The 15,317-nt window shown below is 37.0% G+C and overlaps 1 protein-coding gene across 1 annotated transcript; it reads right to left on the bottom strand.

The window, feature by feature from the left end:
- Positions 1 to 214: 214 nt before the first annotated feature.
- LOC142446462 (olfactory receptor 10AG1-like) lies at positions 215 to 1,159 on the bottom strand. Its single transcript, XM_075548211.1, has one exon. It carries the CDS (start codon positions 1,154 to 1,156, stop codon positions 215 to 217), a length of 942 nt encoding a protein of 313 aa, XP_075404326.1. The 5' UTR covers positions 1,157 to 1,159.
- Positions 1,160 to 15,317: the final 14,158 nt, after the last annotated feature.

Raw genomic sequence — 15,317 nt, 5'->3', positions numbered from 1 at the left:
GTTTTATTTATGGTATATTGCAAACCAGAATCAGAACTCAATGGAAACAGATAGAAATGGAAGCTATGGTTTCTGGTATGAAAGCTAACAGATTATTGATTACAGCTTACTAAACGGAAGTCCTGAAAAAAATCCTTATTGGGGGAGGACATTATGTAATTTAATTACAGAATTACTAATGGCATGAATCAATAAATGACAACTTTAATAGTATTCATTTGCATAACAACTTTCTCAGGGCCATTATGACATCCTTATTCCTTAGACTGTATATGACAGGGTTCAGCAATGGAGTGAGAATTGTGTAGAAAAGGGACAGGACCTTGCCGGTTTCCTCTGAGTGACTGCTCTTGGGTCTTAAGTAGGTAATACTTCCAGATCCAAGGAATAAAACCACCACCATGACATGAGAGGAGCAGGTGGAGAAGGCTTTGGAGCGACTTGCAGCGGACGGCAACTTCAGGATGGTGGAGATGATTTTACTGTAGGAGCCAAGGATCAACAGAAATGGAACAATGACAAACAACACGGCTACTATGTAGACCAACATCTCATTGACAGAGCTGTCCACACAAGCCAGCTTAAGGAGTGGGGGGATGTCACAGAAGAAGTGGTTGATTTCCTTAGAGCCACAAAAAGGCAGAGAGAAAATCTGATATGTCTGCCCTACCTGAAATGGAATGCAAGTTATCCAGGAGCCAATCACCAGCTGGACACAGAGCCTGTGGTTCATTATGAGAGGGTAGTGCAGAGGGTGGCAAATGGCCACATAGCGGTCATAGGCCATGACTGACAGAAGTAAACACTCAGTGCCTGCAAGCTCAAGGACGAAGAACATCTGTGTAGCACAGGCAACTAAGGGAATTCTCCTTCTCTGAGCCCCCAGATCCCTCAGCATTCTGGGCAGGGTTACGGATACATAGCACATTTCAAGGAAAGAAAAATTTGACAGGAAAAAATACATTGGACTCTGGAGAGCAGGATCCAGTTTGGTTATTAGTACTATGGTGCCGTTGCTCATCAGGATAATAATGTAGATGGTTAAAAACAATCCAAAAAGAAACCACTGTAAATGGGGCATATCGGCAAACCCCACGAGAACAAATTCCATCAATCTAGTTACATTTTCTTTTGCTGTTTTTTCTTCATGATTCATCTGTGGAAAATAAATTTAAATATCCATTTCTCTTTCCTGTATCTCTGTTTTTCCTGTAAATTGAATTTAGGTCTGGGTGGGATTTTATAGTCACTTCTATTGTTCACAATTAACAAATAATATAATATCTTCCCGCCCCATGTTCTCTTCTTAAATTGCAGTAAAGTGTCACATAATATTCATCTTAATGTCATTTCACTATATGTTTAGATCACCCAAAATTTTTTGCTGCCACTTGGTCTATTGCAGCTCACACAAACCTTTGGACGGGGAGGAAATGTATCTGGTTTTCTGAGAGTCTAAATCTTTACAGGAGTACAAAGTCTCAATGTTTCAAACTGTGGACATTGAGGTGAAGAAGCCCAGTGTGTAATTCACTACACCACCAGAGCATAGCCCTGAATAAATCAAGTGATGCCTTTGTATAGTACACACCCTCTAACAATTGCCAATTGCAGTAGATGACCCTTCATCTGTGCCACCTGACCTTACTTTCCATTAATCACATATCTTGATAATGTCTTGTGTTTCTATGAAAATTCATCAGTCAAGGTTTTGAAACAAATGGAATCAAATGCAATTCAACATTTATTTGCCATTGCTTAGTTCAATGTTTATTCCCCATCAATTGATTAAGTTTAAAGAGTTTTACAGGTCATAGATCATATTAGTTAAAGGAGAAAGAAACTTCTTGGGAGATAATTTTGTTGTATTTCAGAAAAATAAAAATATATTGAGAAAGGAAATTAAATGGGCAAGAGAAGATGCTTATCTTTGGGGAAGTTAGCCTGATTCAGAATCAAACATTTAAGTTCTCATGGGAAATTGGGGTGGCAGGAGAATATTTGCTGCCTTGCTGGGGGAGTCTGTGACAGAAAGAACAATGCCATCTCCTAAATTTTTTTAATCCTGCCAAGTCCCTAACACCACCATTTCTACTGTGACTTAAAAAAGAACATTCTGTTTCATCAGGGCCAGGATCAGGGTTAATACAAGAATCCCCTGAGCAACAAAACCTAAGGACGCTTTGAAGTCTTTCTTTGCATGCATTTATTGATCTTTCTTATCACAGGTTTCTTGTGGAAATGAAATGAGTTTTCAAAAGGTGTTACCAAAATGTTACAAAAACAGCAATACTAAAAATAACCACTCACAACATTCAGTTTCTTTATGAATCCTCTGATGAGATTAGGGTTTATTTCAATCTCTCTACTCTGTTGACAGTGCCTTATACACCTCAGCACTTTGAATTTCAATTAAGGTAACAACCTTTTTATATCTTTCTTTTACACATATTAAATGATCTTAGAGTTAAAAATGCAACTCTTATCCTATTTGAAAACAATATAGGGCCTAGATATTGGATACAAAACCAAACCCACTGTCACTGAGCAGATGCAGACTCATAACAAACCTAAACGATTATTATGAGTTCCTGAGACTGCAACTCTTTAAGACTCATTTATCTTCAGCGGAGAATCTGATGGTTTTGAACTGCTGACCTTGCAGTTAACTTCCTACTCTAAACCACTCCTCCACTATGTCCCTAGTGGACATCCATATTAAAATCTGGATATTACTTTCAGCATAAATATAGAGAAAATGAAAGCATCACTCTTAAAAGTGAGCAAATTCATATTCACAAGAGGACTAACGAGACATTTTTATATATTTCTATATAAATAGCAGCATTCAATAAAAAAGCATCTTATTATCCAACTCAGTGAATCATGGACTGCTGGTTGAAACACAGTCTGATCCTGCGCCTTCCTTCCCATTACTGCTGGGTGTCCGCCCTTGGTTGGCGTCCTTGTGCCGCTTCATACATTGGGATTCCTTCTTTCTTTACTGCTGCTCTGTTTTACCAAGCATGCTGCTCTTCCCCCTGGATTGGTTTTCCTGATATCATATCCAAAGTACATGAGGTGGGAAATGATACATAGCCATTCTACCTTCCAAGGGGCATTCTGAGAGAACTTCTATGATCAATTTGTTTGTCCTTCTAATTGGTAATGATATATTTCAAAAATTTATCCAACAACATCATCTAAAGGTATCAATTATGCTTCTCTTTTCCTTATTGTTTGTCCAGTGGGTTTTTTTAATTAACAGTTTTATTGGCACGTGACTTGCATATCATACAATTCAATAGTTCAGTTGTTCAATCAAATGAGGGAGAATTTCAAAATCATTATGAGATCCATTTTTGAATCCCCCCCCCAATGGTTAAATGAGTTGTGCCATCATAATCAGTTCTGGGTCTCCTTCCTCCCTCCCACCTTCACTTCCCTCCCCTGGCATCCCTCTCCCTCTCAATCACCTATTTTCCACTCCTGCACCCCTTATCAACTCCGTTTTTATCGCTAAAAAGTCCCTCTTCCTGTGTGTCAAAAAGTGGGAAACCCCAGAGAAACAATAAAAACCATAATTGAAATAAGGTGGTAAGGATAAAATAATAATAATCTAAAGACCAAAATGCAAATAATGAGTAAGGAAGAAAAGACCCCCCAGTAACTTTCTGAAAGCCAGGAAAGAAACTTCTGCCTTGGAACAAGAAAGAGAGACTTGCACACAGACCCTGCTCAGCTTGGGCCCACAGGGAGGTCATCTGGCCATGTCCAGAGTTTCCAAGCAGATGCGGGATTGAAAATTTAAGGCATGGATCAGGCACAGTTCATTCTTCTTCAAAAAGACATCATGGTTTTTTCACACTTGTTTCTTTGGTAGTAGATTTGGCCAATGAAAAGTGCTGCTTGAAATTTTGACTGCTAATTTATAGTGTCTGATTATAGATTCAAGTAAAGCAAAATCCCTGAAAACGTTAATATTTTATGTTTATCATGATTTTGCATGTTGGTCTTGTGAGGATTTTTATGAGTAACTGATTTTTCAATATTCTCAACCTATGTGAACTTAAGCTATGTTAGTCTTTTAGATATACGGTAAAAGGGAAAACTATATATTTAATAATGTCAACTTAGAAATTATTTATAATTTTATAAAAACTTCAATTTACCAAATATTTCTGCCTATAAAATAAATATTTCCTGGATTCCACACAGGTCATGATATATATTTGTTTTATGGATTATTTTTCTTTATTTGGGGGGTATTATTTTTCTTTAAATAACTTGTTAAACCAGAACCAGATTTAAAATCCATACATGTGACAATGTCTTTGCAGGGAATGAAGTTACGTTATAATATTTCTTAGTAGAGAAAGCATAGTGTTCTACATTAATTTTCATTGTTTTTAAATCATTTACCATCATTAGATAAGCCCTTTTTAAGGGAAATTAATTTAAGAGAATCAGAAATATACAGAAGGTGCTTTGAGACATCGTACATTACCCCCAATATTAAACATTAATTTAAATACCATCATGAATGAAATGTTGAACAATAATATATAATGTTTCATATTTACCTTAATTATTTGGGAAACTAGTAGTCCTGGTGTTACTGTGTTTAAAGCATTCAATGGCTAATCCAGAGCTCTGTGGTGCCAAAGCACCCGTTGCTCCCCAGGCAAAATGATTTGGCAATCTGCCTCTGAAGGATTGTCCGCCTTGGCAAACCTGTGGGGCAGTCTCACTCCGTTCTAAATGGTCACTTTGAGTCTGAATCAATGTTAACAATGCTAATGTAATCAGGTTTGGGTTTATTTGGAGTAAAGCTGTGCCTCGTCAACAATTTGAAGTTTGAAGTATTTAAATTGCTTTGGATTAAACAAAATACTCTACCAAGGATACTCAGTCCTGCCTTATAAGAGTCTGTTGATGTTTAAATTCTTTAAATATGAAAAGAAGAGTTTTCTCTACTGAGATCTCTTTCAGCTGTCTCGGTGGAAATTCTAATTAGACTACTCTCTTTGGCACTGTTTGATTTATTTTATTTATGTATATTCCCAGGATATTATCCCTCCAGTGCATTCAATAAACTACAAGGCACAGAATATTGTACTCCTCAGACTTGCCCTGGTGGTGGAGTGGTTAAGTGTTGGGCAGGTAAACCAAAGTCATCAGTTTGAAACCACCAGCTGCTCTAAGGCAGAAAGATAAGGGATTCCACTCATGTAATGGGTTATAGTCTCAGAAACTCACACAAGCAGTTCCACCGTGCCCTCTAAGGTGTCTATGAGTCTGACTAGACTCAATGGCATTGAGTTTGGTGACATATATAGAGTTGTGGTTTGCACATAAAGGAGACATGCTACCATCTCAAGAAATCCAAAATACCAATGATCTATTATAACTATTTCATATGGAGCCTACTTTCAGTATGCTGAGCTCCCAGTATTGTTTGCTGAAATTATTTACAATGATTCCTTCAGTTTCACATATGATCATGGAGCATGAGTTACTGTAGGGAAGCTATGGCAATTACATAAATCACTTTATAATAACTTCTAATTTCACCTGCCTTCTTAACCTCTTGGGCAGAGTTCAATCTGCTTTGTCTTTTCAAGCAATGGCGTGATATACATTTGCCAGTATCCATAGTTTTGTGTCAATATTGACATGACTCAGCTTGATAGCCACACTCTATGTTGACGTTAGTTGTCTAGTCGGTTCCATTTGTTACTGTTGTCACATGTCATTACTGAAGATCATCCAACAATGCTTGCAGCATTATATTGAAAGGGAGCTGCCAGAAACTCCGGCTGGATTCAGAAAATGATGTGCAACAAGATCTGTCATCATTGATGTCAGAAGGATATTAACTGAAGCAGAAAAAGCTTGCTTGTGTTTTGCTGATTATACAAAGGCATCCAATTATATAGATCCTAACGAACTAAGGATAGTCTGGAAAAGAATGGGATATTCAGAGCAATCACTTTTGCTCATGCATAACCTGTACATAGATCAAGCAGAGGTTGTGAGATGAGAACAAATAAATACTGCCCCGTTTAAAACCATGAAAGGTGTGAATCTCTCCCGGTGACCTTGGAAACATGTCCAACGACTGTGGAAAGCAATGGAGTACTGCCTGACACAAGAGGGAACAGTGATTCCCTACAACCCAGCAAGACCTCCAAGAAGAGACACGTGCAAATTGACATGCCTTCCCGTGTTAGTGTCAGCCCCGTTCACCATAGCAAGGCACCAGAAAAGCCCATGTGCCCATCAGGAGCTGAATGGATACAGAATTTGGTATAGCCACATGAGAGATTACTTGTTGTTGTTGTTAGATGCCACAGAGTCAGGTCTGACCCATAGAGAAACTGTGTCCAAGCAAAGGAAACACTGCCAGGCGTGTGACATTCTCAAAATTGTTCCCATGCTTGAGTCATTTTTGCAGCTTCTGGTTGAGGGTCTTATTCTTACTCTTTTAGCTACCCCTTACCTTACCAAGAGTGTTTACAAGCAGCAACACTTGTGTCACTTGAGGGTACCCAAACTGCTGTTTTCATGTGGTGTAAACACAAGAAACAATAGTTTCATGGTTTGATATGTTTTTAAAACTTTTTAAAAGATTTTGTAGCAATATTTTGGATGTATCCTCAGACGTTTCCTCTTCAGACATAAAGCTTATGTACATTCTGTCTATCCATCTGTCTCTGTGTATATTAACCTACACATTTATCCGTCCATTCATCTGCAGGAAAGGGTAACCTTATACTATTATAGCAAGAGGGACTAAGGAAGTGAATTTTAAGTGAGGGATCATGATTTTTAAATCAGAGAAGGTGACTAGGGGTGAGCGTTGACACAGTGCTCCATTGGAGCCATGCAGGCACGAAAAGGCTGAGGCACAGCAGATGCAGATCCCAGAATTAACTACGCTAGCGTGGAATTTGAGAGGCTCATCATTATTATAAGGCTTTATTGTACGTAAATAGCAAGATCTTCTGATAAATAATTACAACTTAGAAACAATGAGAACTTTTCATATATTAAGGAAAGCAAATGAAGTGGGTGAAGCTTATACTTTAAAAAATAAATGTTAAAAGAATACTTGGCAGTTTTCAGGAAAAACATTTTAAAACATGAATACTTCACAGTAGTTCAGAAAAGTCTGCCTATAATACAGTAGTTTGAATATTATTTATGGTAATTAAACTGGAAATTATTATGAGAAATAGTTATTTAAATATAATTTGGAATAGGAAATACTTGTGTAGTTTTAACTTACAATTACACAGTCTGAATGCAATTTACAAATGCATGAAAAATAAACTACATCAAAGTAGGGGAGCCATGTCAACATAGTTGGCTATGAATTGACCTGTTGTCCACAATATCATGATTGAAACTCACTAGTCATTCCCCAGGAGAAAAATGAGTGTGCTTGCTCCCACAAATATTTTGAAGTCTCCAAAAGACAAATGAGCCAGTCTACTCTGTCCTATAGGGTTGCTATGAGTTGGAATTTGCTCCATGATAGTTGAGTTTTATGCCAGAGTTAATAATTCCACATCTTTATAATAAATGAGTAGCAAAAGAAATACCAAAATATAATTGAGTGGGAAAATAACCACTCATTATATCTTAGATGAAACTGCCAATATTCCTGATAAATAAAATAATCTTAAGTGTATAATAACTGGGAAGTGCTAACAGAAAAATAGATCATACATATAACAAAATAACTATGAAATAAAATTATACCTTAAACATATGAAAACTTGGAAAATAGTATAATTCTAAAGTGCACAGAATTAAACTTATTACAAAATATGTACCATCTTGGGAAAACATACCTTTTACACAGTGTGCTTTGAAATGTGCAAAATGGTTCAAGTCCTATGGTGTGGAATTGGACACCACTGACGAATATTAGAGTTGTTTTTTAGTCTTTTATGGCACAATGATATGCACTTTCCTAGTAACCTAAAATATGTGATTCAAACCCAACCTGCAACACAGCAGAGAAAAGTCGGATAATTCTCATACATCCAAATTATAGTCAAGCAACAGAGGTTGGTGAAAGGGCAAAAAAACATATTTATAGTTATAAACCTAAGTATCATTCCCAGATTAATACATATCATAGGAGAGCAAATAGGACATTAAAATAGTAAATATATGGTAGTCCCAGGACACTATTCACTGAGCACTATCACAGCAAACCATCCAAACCAAAGTGTAACGAGGGCCAGTTCCCTAACATTGGCGTAGCAGCCATTTGCTACTTCTCACACCAGCTGTTTCAACTTCATGTCTAAGGGAGTATGTCAGTTTTCTAAATATGCTACATTGAGTTTGAGTTAAAGCCCACTACACTTAGAGGGGTTTCCAACATGAAATCCTTCTGGTGTGAGCTTTGAAGTGTGCTGTGCACCTCAGAAACACAGAATCTAAAGAGTCAGTAGTCATAGCCTTGGTCATTAAGCCTTGAGCAAACCACCTCGGACCATAATTGAGGGATATGAAGATTTTTGCTACCAGACAGAGAGAAGCATTATAAAGTTGATTATGGCAGATGTAGATCGGTTAAAACGTAATACCTTATCATTTGATTTCCCCTTTTTTCTAATTTCAAAATTGTTTATTTGTAATGTGTTCTGCTTTCTTTTTGATTAAGGTTTTCCTATGTTTTGTCTAGTCATTGTTATTGGGTTTTGTCTGTTTTGCTTCTTTTTTGTATTTTGTAATATTTTCTGTATATGAAATCCAGAAAAGATAACTCTATAGAAACAGCAATTGAATAAATGACTGCCTCAGGCTACGGGGAGAAAGGGAGACAAGGGGGCGGGAACAACAGAGTCTGAGAAGAAAACGTTCTGAAATTGATTGTGATAATTGTTCAAAGCTTCTTAATGACTTAAAATTAAATTATATTTATGAGGTGTATGCCTATAAAGGCTTTTCTTAAAAGAGTACAATAAAGAACACCCTACACAGCAATTCTGCTTTGAAACACATTCCGACATTTAGTCACTATGAGTGAAAATCAACTTAACAGCAATTTTAAGCAATTTAGTCTTTGAGTCAATAAAATATAGACACATCTGAAATTGTTCAATTAGTCTATATTTCAGTATTGTATATTATTGCCAGAAATTGCTAAAGTATGCACACTGTTTTAGTGGCAGAATCGGAAATATTGTCAGAGACTAACTGAATCTTAACCAGACATGGGATTTCTTCCTTAGTTTAAAATGCTGGCATCCATAGGAGATTTGGGTTCTTGACTTACACAATTGTAAAAATTTTAGTTTGACTTTTCATAGTTTAGCTCAATTAAAATAGAAGTTGCTATTTATTAAGCTATATTTACAGTTAATATTAAAGTAATGGGAAGTAAGAATAAAGACAAATAATTCAAAATAAAAATAATGAAAGGCATCATCGATGGCATTTTATAAAAAGAAACTTCATATGCATACTAAATATGTATATGAATTATGTCCCATCTAAATTTCAAAAGCATTCCAATGGAAACTACAATGATGCATTGCAGATCAAACTAATATTTAAAAATCACAAGGTGTGATAATATTTAATGGCTCTCAGGAACAGAAACATGACATAGGAACCTTCTAATACTGTGAATATAGGAGCAAAATGATGCATCTACTCTTAAAATTTATTTAATCCCTAAATATATACTCCAGTCTCTAAGATGTAGATTCTACTAGAAAAAGTTCTTATGGTAGTGTAACAGTATGCATGTCTTCAAGGAGCCCTGGGTGTAGTGAGCTATGCATTGGGCTGTGAGGTTCAAGACCACTAGCTGCTCTGTGGGGGAGAGATGAAGCTTTCTGTTCTTGAAGAGTTACAGCCTCACAAACTCGCAGGGGGCAGTGCTAACCTGTCTGAGAGAATCACAAGGAGTCAGAATTGACTTGGTTGCAGTGGGTTTGGTTTGATATTGAAGTAGTCCATCAGAGTAGAATATAGTTGTTATGATGTCTGATATTTAAGCCATGAAATAGTAGATAGAAGCAAAATTAAACATTATATATCCAAATGAATGAATGTTTATTATTATTAAATACAGCAGAGAAAATAGTAGATGTCCAAAAAGAATGTAAAACTTCTGCAAGACAGAGTAGCTAAAACAAATGGAAGAAATGAAGAGCATGTTCAGCATATCTCAATTTGAAAAAACCGAGTCAATAATTCAAAATTCAATATGAGGTGCTGAAGGGAAAAATAATGCACAATACAGGAAGCATAAAAAGGGGAATATTTTGTTTAATCCATTATTTTGATAAGCATTTGGGCTGCTTCCAGCTTCTTCCTATTGTAAACCATGCTACAGTGAATATGAGAGAGCATACTTGTTTGTGTTCTGTCTCAAATTTCTTTGGGGTTTATGCCCAGCAAAGGTATTGATGGGTCTTATGGTATACTGTGCATCTCTAATAAAACAGTGATGAACCCATGGAATACTTCTTGTCTTGGAGGGGCCTGGAAACCATTATGCTTAGTGAAGTAAGTCAATCACAAAAAGACAATATTATATGAGTCCACTACTATAAGGATAAAGAGCAAGATGAGCGCTGGCTTCTGTTCCCAGGTCATGGAATCTATCTTGGTCTACTGAGCAACTCAGTAGAGAGCCTGCCTCGCATTCATAAACCATATTTCCTATTCTGTATACGTACATTTTAAAAGCCACTTTGTCAGAGGAGATGTCAACTCAGCTGGGGTGACTTTTTCAAGAAGGGGGAGAAGGTAACCATTCAGTTGATGCTGTACAAAATTATGCTAAAGTCACCCCAAATCAACAGACTCTCCTACCAGAGTGATATGTGAAACTTACTGGAAATTCAAGTCAAGATGGGGGTCGGTGAGGATGTACTTCTTAGAGAAGGAAGGAAAATGGGAGGAGTAACTTCCCATTGGGCATGGAGAGTGGGAAGCATTTAATAATACTTTTGTAGGACCTAAGAGGAGACTATGTTAGGTACCATGTTTCTAAATGGACCATTTTTACCTAGTTTCTCTCCAGATCTTGGTGACCAAGGCTACATGCTATAGACTACTGGGACTTGAGATGCTGTTCATTCAAGGCACGCCTATCCTTCATAGGCCACACCAGAATGACTTGATGTAAAAGCCCCACTAAGCAAACTAGGATTTACCTTGAACTCACCAGTGGCCCTTGGATTTAAGGGTGAAACTAGTGTGAGAGAAACAATGACTGCTATCCCAAGGGCATAGGGTTGAGGATCATTGAATTAGGGTTCAGATGTCTTCTCTGGAGGGTGTCCAGTGAGTTCATGGGCCACGATTACCATACACTTACTGTTTTAATGTCCTCCTCATATTCTTATTGCCTATAATAATCTGGTAGGCATGGTTCTGCCACTGTCAATGAATATTATTTAAGGTTTTGCCCTGCCACCAACCCCCATTTTTCCAGTCACTTAAGAGTTGAATTTGCACAAGTCATCAATTCACATATTGCAGTTCATAGCCATCCTATTGTTAGGTGCCATGGAGTTGGCTCCTACCCCATACACAACAGAAGGAAATACTTTGTGGTTCTGTGCCATCTCATGCTTACGCCCACTGATGCAGTTCTTGTGCCAATCCATACCATTGAGGACCTTCCTCTTCTTTGCTCCCTTTCCACTTTACTAAACATGATGTCCTTCTTCTGGGACTTCTCCAGGAACTTCTTCCATCAGCATCAGTGGTTCTTGCTCATATGTTACCTCCTAAAAGAGTGGAATGTCCACTCGTTATTTTTGGTTCTGTGACTCTCTGTACTCTTTTCATCTTCATTTGGTACTTTCTCTTCCATTCAATATTTTGCCTCTGCAATCTTTTTATTTTCAAATCGAGACATGGATTTTTTCTTGAGTTATTATTCTGATTCTGATATACTGGGCTTATTCTTCCCTTCTGGCTTTCCAATTCTAAGGCCTTGCATATTTCATTATAATACTTGTTTTTTTTCTTCTTGACCTGCCCTTTGAATTTTCTATTCAGTTCCTTACTGCATCCTTTCTTCAATTTTTTTAGATGCTATATGATTAAGAGAATGTTTCAGAGTCTCTTCTAACATCCACTTTGATCTTTTCTTTCTTTCTTGTCTTTTTAATGATATTTTGCTTTATTCATATATGATGGTCATCTTGATGTCTTCTCACATCTCAGTAGGCCTTCTCTCATAGTGGTCATTGTTTTTTCAAATCTGTTCTTGAGATGTTCTCAAAATTCAGGGCGGATAGACTCCATCCCATTCCATATGAAGAAACAACATGGTGCTCTACTATTGGCAAGAATAGCATCTATGGTCTTAAAGGTTTGTGTTCAAGAAAATGGTCATGTAAGTAAATCATCAATTAATTGCATGTGGAAGAAGCACACAAGTCCGTATGAAACAAAGATTATAAATAATATCCAAATCAGAAGGAGGAAGTGGTGTAAGACCTTACATTGTGAATACCTGGTTTTGCAGAAGTCTGGGCAACACTGAAAGCCAAAATTCCATTTGTAGGGTCCACATTCATTAACTCTGTGATGAATGCCCTCAGATCATACTTGTGGGAATGAATAGGCTTGTTATAGTTCAGTTAAAATATAATATAGGATCATTTGATATCCATTTTGATTCATTTAAAAGTTGTTTCATGGTATTTTTTTAAGTGAAGGAGAAATACACTTAGACTAATCCTGCTGTGAATCCCCTCCAAGCATAGAGCAGAGATCTTAATAGCTTTACGGAGTATATTAGGAAAGTGGATTACTGCAGATGTAGTTAGATTAAAATTTAAGGCCTTATCATTTGATCTATATTTGTTCCAATATAAATTTTTTCTGAGTTTTCAATATTTTTTACTTTCCTTTTGATTGAGGCATTTCTTTGTTTTGCATTGTTATTGTACTCATTTTTCTCTGTATGCTTTCCTTTATATGAGACCTAGGATAGGTAGATTTATAGATAAAATAACAGGATTAATGGTTTCTTGGGGTATGGGAGGGAAGGTTTAGGGGAAGTGGGGAGCTAATAACAAAAAAGAAATACCTCTAAATTGTATTGTGGTAATGATTACATGGATCTTCTTGATATGACTGAACTATTGAATAGCATGATATATAGAGTATATGCCAACACAGCTGTTAGGGAAAAAAGAAAGTAGAAAAATCAACAATTATAATACCACAAAGGATTGGCCAAAGTTCAACCATTTCCAGAGGTAGGATATTATTGACAATGTTATTAAAGAATGAGCTTCAAAATGCATTGGAGGCATTATTGAAAAGGCTGCAGGAATTTACAGAATGCCCATTGAAATGTTTCAACAAGCTGATGAAAAACTGGAGTCACCCACCCATAAATGCTAGTAATTTGCCTGTGTTTATTACATAATTGTTTTAAATTTGAGAGTATTAAGAATGAAGGGCTGGAGTTCAGCCTGTCAATCAAGTTGCAGCTTGATGACCTCATCTGGAGATGCTAAAGAGATAAATAGCTCTTTGGAAGCAGGACTCTCACTTCCTGGGAGACATTTCCATTGACGAGGAACTACCCTAGAGCTCTGGTGCTGGATGAGCCACGTGAAGACTCCTGCCAGCATTGAGATTCTAACACCACCACTGGATACACAAGGTCTTCCGCTCACAGGCCTGTGATCTTCCTGAATTTGGTGTCATTACATGTGTTTTGTTAGTCCGAAGAAACTTTATAGATTGGTATCAGACATATGGAATAATATTGGGCTTATGGACTTGATCTGAACTAGGCTAGAATGTCTGCTCAATATACAATTGCTTTTTAATATAAACTCTCCCTTTTACACATATGAGTGTGAATGAATTTGTTTCTCTAATTAGCCCAGACTAACACACTGCCAAAACAACTGCAAGAGATCCATATGTTTGTTCATGCATAAAGTAAGTGACTCAACAGAATGCAGAGCTATCAAACAATAATATAAATAACACATAAAGTAAAACTTCCCTGAGGATATATTTTTTAAAGGGTTGCATCAGTTCATTGGGATTGGAGGAAGGCTTACTAACAGCTTCAATATGCAGATGATAGAACCTTGCTTTCTGAAAAAGGGGAGGGCTTGAAGCTCTTGCTGATGAAGATCAAGGGTTCTAGCCATCAGTATGGGCTACAGCTCAATGTAAAATTAACTAAAATCCTCGTAAGTGGACCATAATAATACATGAAAAAGATAGAAGTTGTGACAGATTTTGTTTTGCTTGGATCCACAATCAATGCTCATGAGAGCAGAAATCAAGAGATCAAACAGCCCATTGTATTCGGTAAATCTGTGGCACAAGAAAGCTGATGTCACGTTGAGGAGTAAGGTCCATCCAACTCAAGTCATGGTATTTTCAATTGTCTCATATGCTTGTAAAATTTGGATTCTAAATAAGGAAGATCATAGGAGAATCCATGCATTTCAAATATGGTGGTGTGGAAGGAAACTGAAAGTACTTTGGACTATTTTGGAGGAAGTACAAACAGAATCATCTTTGAGAAATGGATGGGAAGACGGTGTCTCGCATACTTTGGATATGTTATAAGTAGAGGCCATACCTGGAGAATAATACCATGATTGGCAAAGTAGAGGAGCATCACAAAGAGGAAGGTCCTTGACAAGATGGATTCACACACGGCTGCAGCAGTGGCCTTTACCACACTAACAACTGTGAGGATGGCACAGAGCTGGGTGGTGTGTCATTCCGTTGTACATAGGGCTGCTATAAGTTGGTACCAACTCAATGGGACCTAACAGCAGGAACAGTGCATTGATAGGGAGCACCCGTAAACTCAAGCTGTAATCAGAATATGTAGCATCACCAGGATTATTGCTAGTGTCAGATGGAACTTGACTGAAAACAGAGAATACTAAAAAGATGCTTACATGTGTTTAATAACCTGTAAAAAGGCATTCGTTTATATGGATCATTAAAAAATTGAAAACATTGAGTAGTTCACTACGGATTGCAACTTAAGGCAAAGAAGACACAAACTGTCACAACTCTACCAATCATGATAATCATGAAATTGTCAAGGACTCAATATTGCTTAGATCCCCAATCATCATACAAGAAAGCAGAAGTCAAGAAATCAACAGAAATATTGCATTGGATAAATCTCAAAGAGCATTTTATTGGAGGCTCTTACAACTGTTATAACAATGCATACAGCATTGAGAAAATCTTTTTCATAAGACTTTTAAAGTGTTGATGAGCATGAATTTCCCAATGAGGACTCAGATGTACCCTGCCAAGACATGGCA

The sequence above is a fragment of the Tenrec ecaudatus genome, chromosome 4 (genome assembly GCF_050624435.1).
Source record: "Tenrec ecaudatus isolate mTenEca1 chromosome 4, mTenEca1.hap1, whole genome shotgun sequence".
NCBI classification, from domain to species: Eukaryota; Metazoa; Chordata; class Mammalia; order Afrosoricida; family Tenrecidae; genus Tenrec; species Tenrec ecaudatus.
Note: the sequence above shows the minus strand (reverse complement) of the source record. Positions and strands in the feature narration are given on the sequence as shown.

Bases quoted from the DNA above. Each gene is read 5' to 3' on its own strand.
- LOC142446462 (XM_075548211.1), bottom strand. From the start codon at position 1,156: ATGAATCATGAAGAAAAAACAGCAAAAGAAAATGTAACTAGATTGATG.